This window comes from Haliotis rufescens, unplaced genomic scaffold (genome assembly GCF_023055435.1).
Source record: "Haliotis rufescens isolate VD_foot unplaced genomic scaffold, xgHalRufe1.0.p SCAF_8, whole genome shotgun sequence".
Lineage (NCBI taxonomy): Eukaryota > Metazoa > Mollusca > Gastropoda > Lepetellida > Haliotidae > Haliotis > Haliotis rufescens.
Genome location: NW_025964372.1, coordinates 32,759,815 through 32,774,307, shown reverse-complemented (window position 1 = coordinate 32,774,307; position 14,493 = coordinate 32,759,815). Strand labels below are relative to the sequence as shown.

At 38.1% G+C, this 14,493-nt stretch overlaps 1 protein-coding gene across 1 annotated transcript in view; it reads right to left on the bottom strand.

The window, feature by feature from the left end:
• Positions 1 to 9,412, bottom strand: part of LOC124114386 (laminin subunit gamma-1-like) — a 92,838-nt gene extending 83,426 nt beyond the window's left edge. The window contains exon 1 of the mRNA XM_048388913.1: positions 8,908 to 9,412. Within this exon, the coding sequence (XP_048244870.1) occupies positions 8,908 to 9,373 (466 nt within the window). The 5' untranslated portion in view covers positions 9,374 to 9,412. The remainder of the gene's footprint in view (positions 1 to 8,907) is intronic.
• Between the last annotated feature and the right edge of the window lie 5,081 nt (positions 9,413 to 14,493).

The following is a 14,493-nucleotide window of genomic DNA, read 5'->3' as shown; positions in this document are numbered from 1 at the left end:
TTCCAGTACTTCCTGTTGGCAAAAGCCAAATGAAATGGTAATTGGCTGGTCAGGATCTCTGACTTGACATGCATGAAATTCAGAACTCCAGGAAACTTTTTGAGCAATTGAGTTTTTACTCACAGGTTTCTATTTTAATTGCATTATTACATTTTTCATTGGGTAACCAATATTTTTTCACTCATCTATTCATCACTATTGGGTATTTCCCAAAATTAGTGAAAAACATTTGAAAAAATGAAATAATGTTTTAGGTGTATTTAACTGTTCTTAATATATAGGCTTGACTCGGAAAGTAAACTAGTTCGTAATTGTCTTTAAAAAATTAGCTCCTTTATCGCATGCTGAAGAAACTTCATTGGGTATTTACAGGAGCTGTTTTAAAACATTTGATTTTTTCATTTAATTCATGTGTTTCTGTATGCAAGTTAATTGAAAGTAATTGCATTTTAAATTATTTTTGGGGGTATATTACGCAAATATGCTGCTTATCTGTAGCTCTGTAATTTTATCCCAATGGAGCGGGTCTTGTTCACTCTTTCAGTCACTGGTTTTGTGGGTCCAATCTTTATGATCCACAGGTTCCTGTGACACATCAGACTCCTTACTGTCACATATTTCTTACGCACTCAATATTCTGTGACTATTTATATAAAGTTGGCTGTACTGTGACCATTTATTCCATGGGAAGCTGGCTGATATGGCTATGAATACACCAGCAGCTACCAGCAGCTACCAGCAGCTACCAGCAGCTACCAGCTTGCCAACAGATGAGACAACTGGGGCAGATAAGAGTTCCCTACACTGACCCACATCCCATGCCTCTACCAGACAATAAACAGAGAAACCCACATTCATATCTATTATACAGCCCAGCATGCTGTTATAGGGAATATACCACGGTCACTTTGAAATTAGTCACCCAGTAAGACTCAAGAACATCCCAAAGAGAAAGTCCCTTGACACATCTTTCTTCAGTTTAATGGTTTAATGGACAATGTCACAATGCCCACAATAGCATTGGAAGGGTCTTCTATCTTTATCCAAAGAAACTAGCCTACAGAAAGTGTTGCTGTATGTTATAAATTATGTCTGCTAAACACTGATACTTAGACGAAAGTATTTAGGCATTACAACACAGTGCTTGAAATCTAAAAAAAAACTGATGTTGCCTTGTTATGGAGAATTGTTCCATCATCAAAATGAAAAAAAACCCAACATATTTCTATACCTGATTGAATTAAACCAAATATTTGAGTATTCTTGCATAAGCAATTTACAAAGATGTGTTTTCCAGGAGCTTGTAGTCACACCTAAAAAGGGGGCGGTTGGGTAGTCTCGTGGTTAAAGCATTCGCTCGTCATGCCAAAGACCCGGGTTTGATTCATGACATGGGTACAATGTGTGAAGCCCATATCTGGTGTCCCCTGCCGTGATATTGCTGGAATATTGCTAAAAGTGGCATAATACTATACTCACTCACTCACACCTAAAAGCCCTCATATTTTTCAAGATGTCAAATTGTCAGTGTGAGTGTGTAGGGCTTTATGCTGTTTTTATCAATATTCCATCAAAACAACGATGGGGGACACCAAAAAAGGGCTTCACAAATTGTGCCATTGTGGGGAATCTGTGCCTTCCGCATGACGAGCAAATGCATTAACCGACAAGGCTACCCCTCCAGAGAATTGTTAATGTTCACTCTGACACAGCCTCTTCAGAAACTGAAACAAGGAACACTTGGCGATGTCAGCAACCATCCAGAAAGAACATATATCAAAACGTTCACCACAATATATGATCAAAAAGCAAACATCCATAACATCAACTTTGATCCACTGATAGCATCTTAGAAATGCCACTATCTATTTTTCAACGTATCAATACATCTATCCTTAAAGACTTGCTCCTTTTCAGGTGACGATGTCCCAACTTGCCTAGGGGGGTAGTACAGTATCCAGGATTACATCTGAACAAGCTATTACAACCTAATCTGACGATTACCCTGTCCCCAATCTAACACCACAGAAGTAGGTTAATCGGGCTCAGGTCACAGTAGTTGGTTAATCGGGCTCACAACACACTGGGCAGTTCTGTTGTTAACCAGGCCTTAAAGTTTAAATTTTTACCAAGTAGCCAGTGATAAAATCAAGAAGTCAAGCCTATACTGTAGGGAGCCAAAAGCATTTGAAATCATCTTTATCAAATAACTATTATACTATTTACAAGTTACAGCACTAGTCTTGAAATTGTATCTAAATGGAAACTGTACTTGAATTTTGTTACTTGTGATGCCATTTATGTGACTAGATTATGTAGGAATATCCTCGCTTATCCAATGAGCATTATCAACTAAAATAAAGTATAAATTACATTAATTTTTATGTATTTTGGTTCATTGTCGACTTTAGAAGGAATTATTTGTGAGGACAATTATTAGCAGACGTGTTTTCCAATATCAGCTGTTATTTATTTTTGTGTCTACAGATGTGTAGTAATAGAATTTAGTGGCCACAAGAAATTTTTCAAGGTAGTCATTTGGCTACCTCTGAATTTCAGACAGTAGTGAGTGAGTGAGTGAGTGAGTGAGTATGGTTTTACGCCGCTTTTAGCAATATTCCAGCAATATTACGGCGGGGGACACCAGAAATGGGCTTCACACATTGTACCCATGTCGGGACGTGACGAGCGAACGCTTAAACCACTAGGCTACCCAACTGCCCCTTCAGACAGAAGACAAACTTTAAATTAGGCTGCATTGGCTACTGTTTTAGTCGCAACTTTCAGGCCTGTTAACCCAGGTCCAAGATTCATGATTGATAGATACTTCGGGAGATAAATGACCCAATTAGGCCAAAACAAATTGTTGTTCCTATTTAGGCAATCCCATAAATGTAGGTTAGTTTGTGCTAAAAGCGGCGTAAAACCATACTCACTCACTCACTTAATGGTTATCTGTGGTGAAACACAACACAGTTACTTTAATAATCACCAAATGGAAAGGAGAGGCTCAGGCCTCTTTAGGATGTTTATAAGCAAGTCTTTGGCCATATTGGGATACGATGACATGCATCACCCAAGTCAGCAAGCCTGACCACCCAGTCCCGTAAGTCCTCTTATGACAATCATAGTCATCTCTCTCGTCAAGCAAGTTTGCTGGAGACATATTCTCTACCAAGAACTTCACAGGTCACCAACCCACAGTGTAAGCCCCTTGCACATTTTCATGTCCTGAGTGAGTAACAGATAGTTTTACGCTGCTTTTAGCAATATTCAAGCAATATCACTGTGGGGAACACCACATTGAGAATCAAACCCGGGTCTTTGGCAAGATGAGCGAAAATGCTTTAACCACAAGGCTACCTCATGTCTTGAAACATTATCAAGTATATTTCTTACATTGATGATAACCCTTCTTCAAACACAACGTTTTATAAACATGCTAAACAGTAACACAAGTGAAGGTAAGACTACCTTGTATACAATGCCAAAACAGGAAATATGCAACCATAAAATCTAACATTCAAGTATTTAAACTCTGGAAGAAAACCTCCTGCACAAGCACATGTAGAGGAGAGATCTGGCCACACGGACTCCGCTGTCTATCCCGGAACCTAGGAGTAGCCTGGGACCTATACAAGCCATCACCACCACCAGCTACAGGAAATTCTGCAGACGTTCTGAGCATGAGAAAACTCAAGGCAATCTGTGTGGAGGAAATGCTATCCTCCAGCAGGAAACAAGCTTAGTCCATTCATAGGGATTGTGTCCATGTATTCATTCAGCTATTTCTTTGGCCAAACTTCACACACATGCTTGAGTGGATCAACATTTCTGGGAAATTGTATCAAGTTGCTGGTTTAATTTTGGGATCATGACAAGGATATCTTCACCAGCAATGAAACATTTCTCATCAATGCTTCTTTGTTAGGGTAGCCTAGAGGTTAAAGCGTTTGTTTGTCGCCTGCAGAACCTGGTTTCGATTCCCCACATGGGTTTATGTGTGAAGCCCATTTCTGGAGTCCCTGACATGATATTGCTGGAACACTGCTAAAACCTGCATAGAACTAAACTCACTCACTCTTTACACAACTGAATCTGACCTGCATGACATCTGTACAATACATATATTTCCAGACAGTGACAGACCTATAACAAGTCAAAAAGACAAATTTATTCATTATTCATCTTTATTCATGAACAAGTTTTGAGCATTAATACGATTATGTAACAGGTCTGAAAAAAGTTGTCCGAGGCAAACATGGGCATATTTTTAAATGTCAGGACACTCACTACGTGTTTAACAGGTTTAATGTCAAAATATGTCACAAGTCTGGATTAGGGTGCTCCAACCTCGGCAATATCAGGCATGAAATACAAAGCAATATTCCCTGCTGTGTCCAGAGCATTGCCAAGTTGATGGGTGTCACACACTTGTTTATCACTCTCTACACCATGACAGACATTTGTCTCAACACAGGGCCTGTACTTCTTTCATTTGAAATATGCAAATTCACTTCAAGTTTACTTTCCACTTGTATTTTGAGGACATCAACACCCATTAGAAACATAAATAGGGCATTAGTCATTTAAGTATCTAGGTCTTTATAATATGTCAAGGAATATAATTGACAAGAACTTCTTTATTACACATGCACACCGTTGCAGGGCTTGGCATTTTTCATATCCAACTTCGATATGACTCTAGTTTGTATAATGATTCTAATTATTTCTTCTATTTGTCATATTGATAACTTAACCATCCTAACATTTGGTTAGATCTGTATATGGCAGCAGTTTAAATGATGAAGCAAGCCCCACTGAACAGCAACAAATGAATTTTCATTATAAAATATTTCACTGACACAAAATATTTTCTGGATTCCATCAGTGAGATTGCTGGCTGTAGTGTTCACACTTTAGGCATACTTCTTTTATTTTCCTCAAAATCTTATTTTAAAAAAAACATGAGGCAAGGGGTATTTTATTTTTTATATTATATTTTTTATATTACATTTAAAAATAAATAAATTATATTATATTTTCTAATTAACAAAGTGTTGAATGTTTGATAGGTTTTTGCTTATTTTGTATTTCATGAAGCGAAGAAAGAAGGAACACACATGACCACTTTCTTTGTCTGCAGGGACAATAAAATAATGTGAGGCAGGGTGTTTGGTAGTGAGGGATGTAAAACAAAAGAATATCTTAACATGGCCTTATTGCGTAATTGGGACTGCTGACAGATAATGATATGATAGTGGAGTCAAATAACTTTGGACACTGGTCCAAAGACCAAATCAAGTACAATTTGTTTTCGACAACAAAGCTAAGAATAGCCTGTCCAGAAACACTTGACATCTACTGGAATGATGTCAAAAGACAAGTTCAGGCTAGTTAAGTCAAACGTTTCCTCCAGGCCAATAATGGTGATTTGTATGACAATATTTCATCAGAATGTGGTTACACCTATCAATACATATATTACAACCATGTCAATGAAACATTTCATCAAACCTTTATTGGAAAGGGTAACCCTACTCAATGTCACATAAACATCAAGGATGTATCTTGACCTGCTCAAAGGCTAATTCGCAAAAACAATACATTCAGTAAAAAATTCTCAAATTGGAATTACAAATTTCACAAATCATGTTACCATAATAACTAATGTAATGGCTTTGTTCATGTGACAACTTGAGCAAACTAACTAATATATGTTTCCCCCAAAATGTCCTGCCAAGGCACTTATTGGAACATTATATAAATCCCTGGTAAGTGCATTGAATCTATGTGTATAAAATCTATTCAGATCCTGCTGACAACACTACATCGGATATGATTCATGAATGAATCCACCACATCGGAAATCCACTTCCAATAGGAAACAAATACTTTAACCACTGTCACCACAAGTATGCAATATAAACAATATCCTCATGCTTGAATGTAAACACTGTTGTTACATGTGGCTCTGTGAATCACCAAGTTCTAACATGTGCTAAACATTGAAGGCTGATACATCTCATGTATACTTCTCAGCGCCTAAGCTATGCAATATGTTATACTGTTGCACAATTTATCACCTTGGTAATCAGCTGGGTACTACGAAAATTTTGCAACATGAATTTTAAGTCTTTGATGGGCATTTACAATTTGGTAAAACATAAAGACTTGAATTCTATTATGGATAACAATTTCTTTATTCTTTGTATACTCACTGTTACAAAGCATACAGAAGCTATCCTTAAAAAACAGCATGTCTTCATGAACTATTAAACAATAAATGTTTTTAAATGGGGAATATGAAAAACAATACACTAAACAAAACTGAATCTTGCTTGGGGTAAGAAATTATTATGTCATTGAAGTTAAGTAACGATAAGATATAGATGAACTACTTTATTCTTCCCCGCAATTAGGAGGGACATTTCAGAGTAGGTTCTAACACTGATATCAAGCAAGCATATATCTTATCCTTACTAAGTATTCCCAACTCCTAAATGCCTCTCAAAGAATCAAACCTTTATCTGCTAAAGCTAAGGATATGAAAAGGACCTCTAGACACTCATCCTTAATTTCTAACACTGTCTTTACAAACTAGCAAGATCAGAATGTTCTAATTTCTTAACTCATCACACATGTAGGAATACTTCTACTGGTCTGATGATCGTGAACAAAGACCACCTCACACTAATGTATTAACCAAACTCTCCACAGATGGTACTGCATCAAGCACTATAAATCAACTCCACTGAATAGGTCACTTCCTGCAAGTACAAGCCTATTCTATGTGTGTTGGGTTAACAGAACTTTGAACAGAATTTCTGTCACATCACAGAGCATAAGCTTGCCGTGGGAACAAAGCCCAAAGTGATGTACAATCCTATTCTGACTTTGAAGCATTCTTCCAAGAAGTTCTGATATTTGCATATAAACCACTAGTTGCATACATTTCATAGTCCCCCTCTAACACTCTCCAGATGGCTTACAGCAGCTCGAGTCCCCCACCCCTGGAAACTTTAGTCTGGCTTATCTCTTCTTCAGTAGCCAGGATCCTGACCCCCCTTATCGGTCCCCTCTCCCCTCCTCTTAGAGCTCCCCCTGCTTAATGAATTCCCCACCCCCTCCACATGATGTGTCAGAGATAAAGTTGGGCCCAGGGCTCTGGAGTTAGATTTCAGATTCTGGTGACGTTTACATAAACAGTTGACTGACACAAAGTCAGCTGTTAGGAAACAGCTTTGTTTCTTTGTGTTACACTCTATTTCAATGTTTCAAGATAAAGCAAATCTGGAAGTTATGTAAAGTTATGTAATGTTATCTCCTATTTTCAAAGCATAGATACACAGACTTAAAACAGATCCATTCAGCTGCCTGACGCAGTTTCTGGAAAAATATTGCTTATCCAACATATTCCCTTCACCTCTTTAAAACGCTTTCAATGGAAGTATTACTGCCCGGCATGTATGAAATGTGTACAGCTCACATATACTGACGAGGCGATCAGCAATAATACATAGCGAATTGCATTACAAAATGTAAAATGCATATGGATCATTTTCACATTACAAAACTTGCTATTGTTGCAAGTTTGTCTTTCTCTTCCCCCCTAAAAATATGTATATAAGTAAAGGATTGAGCTGCAATGCATACATATATAACTTCTGGAGGGGGGAAACAAGCGGAGTCTTTCTCATGACATATTTTTTTAACACAGCATGTATTGAATATATATTGTACCTAGTTTGTTTTTTATAAATTTATAAATTGAAGTTTGCTCCAATCACATTTGACTCTTTAACTTATCATAACATCAGTGTTATGATAGGGACCTTTATGTGTCTATGCTTAATTTTGAACTCTGCATACATCATTTAGCAGCTAAGCTGGACTTCAAACAAAGCATTGCATGATAACACATCTATCTGACACAATTGTGACAGATTGAGTTTGAAACAAACACGCAACCAATCTCAAATTGTTATATTTATGGACTGAAACTGTGAATTTATGGTTGAGTCAAAACAACTAATATTCACCGGTTTCTTTCAGAGGGAAGGGAAAAAGCAATGTTAAAACACTGTTACAACAATTAGTTGCTAATAAACATGCTTTTCCTTATCCAATACCATGAGCCATTAAGTCCAGTACATGCATCACTGCCTGTATACAATACAAAGGGTGTGGAGAACTCAGAGGGCTTAGTTATTATGTAACTCACTGTGACCTATTGCACCTCGCTCAACTGATTGCTCCTTGAGTGTGGCAAATGAGCATATTGAAACTGGCATTTAATTGGGAGGATTATTTAATCACTTGTTATGTATAATTTCTGTTAACTTTTAGTTTGCTTGTTAACATGGTCAATGATCATAGGTAATACATACTTATACTATTATAAAGTTTAAAGTATTTTTTATTCATGGTACAAAAATATTATAGTATTTCTCTTGTAATTTAAGCCTATAATTGAAGTTAGTTTCTGATAAAAGAACTATTACAAACTGAGCAATAAATATTATCAATCATAAAACTGCTTAAATTTCTAAAAACAATTATACATTGTATCAAGAGCCACAATTAAGCCTTGAAAAAAGTGTTACTTTAATCGTGTTAATACTTGCAAAGTCCAGAAAAAGCAACACGAAAGCAATGCAACTTTCTTTTCTTTTTCTTATAAAGTAAGGAATTCTTTTTATAATTATGGCTCAGATATATAACTATAGTTTCACAAAATTAATACCAAAAGCGTTCTCATGGCAGTAATTAAAAAGTTATGTAACTTTTCAAACTTTACTTAACTTTTTTTTTATATAAAAAAGTGAAAAATACAGGGTTTTTTTAATGATTGGTTCAGATACATAAAAATTTCTTTGTGCAGGAGATAATGACAAAAGTACTTACTGAGGCTGAGAGTGAGGTTGACAAATTTAGGGTACTGAATATCCTCTAGCATCGTCTCTGACTGCCACCACGTCCAGTTGTAGTTATTGTTGAAATCTGTCATAAACTCGGGTGGATGGTTATACCCGGGTCGTCTGGCGTCACAATAATAGCAAGACTTGGTAGCTCCCGTCACTCCAGTTTGCAGACAATATTCGTTGGTGGAAGAAACTCCGCACGTATTACTGGCGTCCACCGGCAGACCGAAAGCTGCGTTCACAAACTCAGGCATACAGCGCTGAGCCCGACCCTGGCGATCATAACAACTGCTTCTGCCTCTTGGAGGGTCCTCTTGGGCCTCGCAAGTCCTCATCAAAAGTCCCAGACAGATGACTAAAACAAAGGAAACCATCTTCCCTCGTGTATTTCCATTCGAACAACTTTTCAAAGTTGTCTGTCGCAACCCGGCTGCACTGTACGCCGCCATTGCTCTCTCACGACCAAATCACCACTGCATTGTGGGTAAAGGGGGATGTCTTTTTGCTGAGCGAAGGCTTAGCTGGTATACCGTAAACCTTCTTCGAGGGATCACGGCCTAGTTTGTGTGCTCCGGTTTGTGAAAGAAAACTAGGCACCAAAATGAGCGATGGTACTCCAGTGTACTTTACGTGATTGGCTAGTGACGCAACTATATACGGTATATCACCTACACAATATACACATGAATCGCTCCACCGCCTCTGTGTGGTGTTCATCTTGTGGATGCCCTCTGGCAAAGATTAAGAGAAATTCATTTGTTTTATGTCGGAAGTGAAGTTACTTTGTATGTCGTGTTAGTTTAAACAACTTAACTATTGTTTGGAGATAAATAATGAAGTCAAGTTTAAAATTAAGTTCATCAAATCTGTCGGGGTAAAAGTACGTTTAGTAGTAAGTTTCAATGTGATTTTATATGTTAATAGGTATGATAACTGGATTTTTTTCGTAAGTAGAATCTTTCACAAATGTTTACCGATTACAGTAAACTACGGTTATAACGAACTCAAAGGGACCACAAATTTTAGTTTGTTATAACCGTAGTTCGTTTTAAGCATATGTACAGCATATATACAGCAAATGTACGGGACCAAAAAAACAGTTCGTTTTATCCGCCGGTTCGTTATAAGCGTGTTCGTTATGAACTTAGTTTACTGTAATTAATTAAGTAGTCTGTGTAATCCAGTACATATATATAGTACTTGTTTGTTGTCGGGTTCCTGGTTTCAATTACCAACTTACACATATACAATATGTGTTGATCATTAAATACAAGTTTGTGTATTATAAAGTGACACACGTTAAGCTGAAGTTACGTGTAACAGTTGAACATGAAATCGTAATGAAATATGAAAGTTTGAACATTGTCAAAATTGACAAAAGACGAATATAATTTGCAGTCACGGTCGGCCAGTACAAGAAGGAAACACAACACTATGTGAGTGGATAAAGGCCGTACTCAAAGAAAGGTACATGGGTGTGTAGTATCTCTATCCCCCCAATAGGCAAGTCTAGATATGTGGACAGCTATAGGGACAATTTGTTCTTATTATTTACATCATCTAGAACTTATGACTAAAACGAATAATTATTGCCTTGGAGACTTGTGCAAGTCTAGGCCACTTCTAGCATGTTAAGATTCAACACAAAAACAGCTTTTAGAAAAGGAGGATGCATTTTGCAATTTTATAGCAATTCGGTTTCAGTAATCGTGCAATATATATATATATCACCAAAAGGAGTGAGTCGTAGTATTGTAAGGCTTTTATTTTGGTTTCGCATATGACTAGTACATAGCTTAAGCTTACAAGCCGTATGAATAAATTGCAAGTAATTCCGTGGCATTTAATTGGCTAACTAGCGACCATATACCAGAATATGATCTCCGGGCTAACCAAGCAATTTGTTTGGCGTAAGCCGAAAACTCATTAGGCCACGCCCACTAATGGCTGATTGGCTGACAATAGAATGGGCGGGTCTTGTGTTACGTTATTGCGCTGACCGATGCGATGTCACTGATTTCATATTGTATACAGGTGTGCGTGCGTGCGTGCGTGCGTGCGTGCGTGCGTGCGTGCGTGCGTGCGTATGTGTTGATGATTTAAAAATCAGTCTGTGAACGTATTATTGTTGACGTATTTATTTATAAGAGTTGATTACAATATGTTTTTGGAGTTTACGTGAAAATCGGGGTGCACACTTTGCGTAAATCCGCTACACAGTATGCACACGTTTGTACTTCCACGTACGCAAAAAATATTTAAAATGCTTCAAAAACAGTTGATAGTGCCTTCACATATACAACAGGGCGGTTACGGATAAGATGGATTACTTTTATCCCGCTTGAAAACAACATTCGGCTTAAATGATCAATGCAATGACAAAAGTTGTTATGAAAGCATATCGTGACTACCTATTGCGGAGTGAGTGAGTGAGTGAGAGATTTATAGTCACATGGGTAGTATTTCATCTGTATCGTGACTACCCATTGCGGAGTGAGTGAGTGAGTGAGAGATTTATAGTCACATGGGTAGTATTTCATCTGTATCGTGACTACCCATTGCGGAGTGAGTGAGTGAGTGAGAGATTTATAGTCACATGGGTAGTATTTCATCTGTATCGTGACTACCCATTGCGGAGTGAGTGAGTGAGAGATTTATAGTCACATGGGTAGTATTTCAGCTATATTGTGACTACCCATTGCGGAGCGTTGTCGAAAGTGAGAAATTAAATAATTACATTTAAAACGCGCGGACCTAATTAATTAATTTATTATTCAGGTGCGTGATTCAACCGTGTGTTAATGCTCAGACGACCTCCATGCCTACACACGTTAGGTTATAAAGCTTTTTATAGCATATGCAATCACTGGAATGAATGCGTGAGCTGGGTTTATCGCCGCTTCGAACAATATTTCAGTTACATCAAGTCTTGTCGGCTTAGCATGTAACACGAGGCATGTCGTGAAAAGCAAGGGTCATAATCAGAGACATCTGGGATCCGCACCAACCAACCAACCAAAGTTCAAGAAAACCCAAGGGACGTAACTCTGTACAGCGTGTTGTGACATTTTTGTCGGTCTCCCAGAACCCAGAGAACCCATAAAAAAGGAGTCCAACTCAAGTCTAGAATGATTTGGTAAGTCTAGATTGCCTCAGCTCTGGATTGTTCTAGAATTCTTGAATTTTGTTATTTTGTAGATATATATTTTGGAATTGTTTGATAGGCTTTACTTAAAAGTAGACGGATGACAACAAGACAGTCTTGCTTGATAACGGTATAAGAATCTATACCGAAACGCCGTCTTTACAGTAATTAAAAAAGTTGTTATCCATATCTTGTATCTTCCTTGTGATATTTTTGAATAGGATTACTTTATTTCTGGGACTTAATGTCAGTCTAACATTATATCAGTGGCCGACTAAATTTGTGTGCGTACGTGCGTGTTCGTAGGTGCGCGAGTGCGTGTGTGCGCGTGATAAACAACATGGATTGGGATCTTATTACTTTCAGTTTAAACGCTCCAAATTCGGTTCCCCTAGTTTTATATACAATGTACATCACGTCACGATCGTCATGAGAAATACGGTTTAGGGGAACAGCCAAGCGGAATATTTAACTGACACTGAATATAAATTACTCACCAAGCTTTGTGTGTATCACATTACCGTCTCGCTCAGCATGGGAGCTAGACGCAGCTCTGTCATCAATACGAACATACACACTATGAACAAGTGCATTGTGGCATGGGACAACCTATTCGCACCTGCTGCACTGGAAGTCCAAATTAGCTTATTAACAACAATTGAAATATGTCTATGTAGTTTCTCGTCTTGTGATACATTGATATGACGCACCGTGGCTAGAGCCCGCAGCGGACATTGTGAAGCGGATCACTTGATCATGTTAAACAAAGGAAACAGTTCACATACTTTACTTCAGTCATGTTAGATGTGGTACAGTTTTGGCGCTACTGTTGATTAACTTTTCTTTTCGACTTCAGCGTGCACATATAATGACAGTGTTCAAGACGAATACCAGGAGTTTGGGATATTAACATTCTCAATAAAGACCTTACTCCTGCGCTATGGCCGTTAAATATTGAGAGAGGAAGATACTTTAACACTCCAACAGAAGAAAGATTATGTACCCTCTGTGATATCGATGTAATCGAAGATGAGGAACACTTCCTGTTACAATGCCCTCTCTACAAAGACCTGAGACAGGAACTATATTCACCACCCACCTTGGCTATGCACTCAATATCTCTAAAAATACTTTTAAATCCACCAGAGCCTTTTGCAAAAAGTATCCCAAATTTCATTCACAAAATGTTCAGACGAAGAAAATCTGCACCTCCTCTCTAGAAATATAATCATAGCAATATTTGTATTCTATTGTGTATGTCAATGTTTAATTGGTCATGTTCATGTTTTGTACCCTGCCCCCTGTGGGTGTTTATGTACAATAAATATTCTTCTTCTTCTATATGTATTTCACGTGGCCCTTTTCACTTTTTTGGTGCGTTCCTTTTGACTTCATGGTGTGTCCCTTTTGACTTTTTCGATTGTCCCGTTTGACCTTTTGGTGTGGCCGTTTTGACTAGGGTTTGTGTTGTGTCCCAAACTTCGATTGTCCCGTTTGACCTTTTGGTGTGGCCGTTTTGACTAGGGTTTGTGTCCCGTTTGACTTTTTGGTATGGCCGTTTTGCCTATAGGGTTTGTGTCCATTTTGACTTTTTGCTGTGGCCTTTTTGACTATGTTTTGTGTCCATTTTGACTTTTTGGTGTGGCCGTTTTGACTATGTTTTGTGTCCCGTTTGACATTTTGGTGTGGCCGTTTTGACTAGGGTTTGTGCTGTGTCCCGTTTGACTTTTTGGTGTGGCCGTTTTGACTAGGGTTTGTGTCCCGTTTGACGTGTGGCCATTTTGACTAGGGTTTGTGTCCCTTTTGACGTGTGTCCCTTTTGACCTCCAGCTCTTTTTAACAGCATCAGGAAATTATTTTTTAGAGGAGAGAAATGTATTTTGTAATAAAAGAGTTCATAGACGGTATGTTAGTTGATCGGAACTACTGTGGACTACAGTTGTGCTCCAGGTGAGGTGATGTAGGTGCTGATGAGAGTTAAGTGTCGGGGTAGGCTAGAGGCAAGTTTTCTGCCTGAGAACAAGGCCACCAAAGGTGAACGTCACACTATCAACCCTTGTGGAAAAGATAAACCGATTTTCATGGCTCCCATTGACACATACCACTAACCAAAACATCGGTGATTAATATGGAACAAAAATGACATCTAGTTCTGGCTCCCCAATTCTCAGTCCCGCCACTCCGACCGAAAATGGAGCAGTAAAGATGTAAGTGTAGGTAGGTAACTATTAGGTAACGCATAGGAAACCCTGTGTTTACTTCCTATTCCACTAGAAAATTGGGTATTTAAACTGTCCCCCAAATTAGGTTTTATGAAGTTAACATGATATTTTAGACGCGCTTCGCCGACTTTAACCTTTCCGCCTTAGGCGAATTGAATATTGAACACAAACGTCCAGTAAAAAATAATTACTTAAAAGTTGG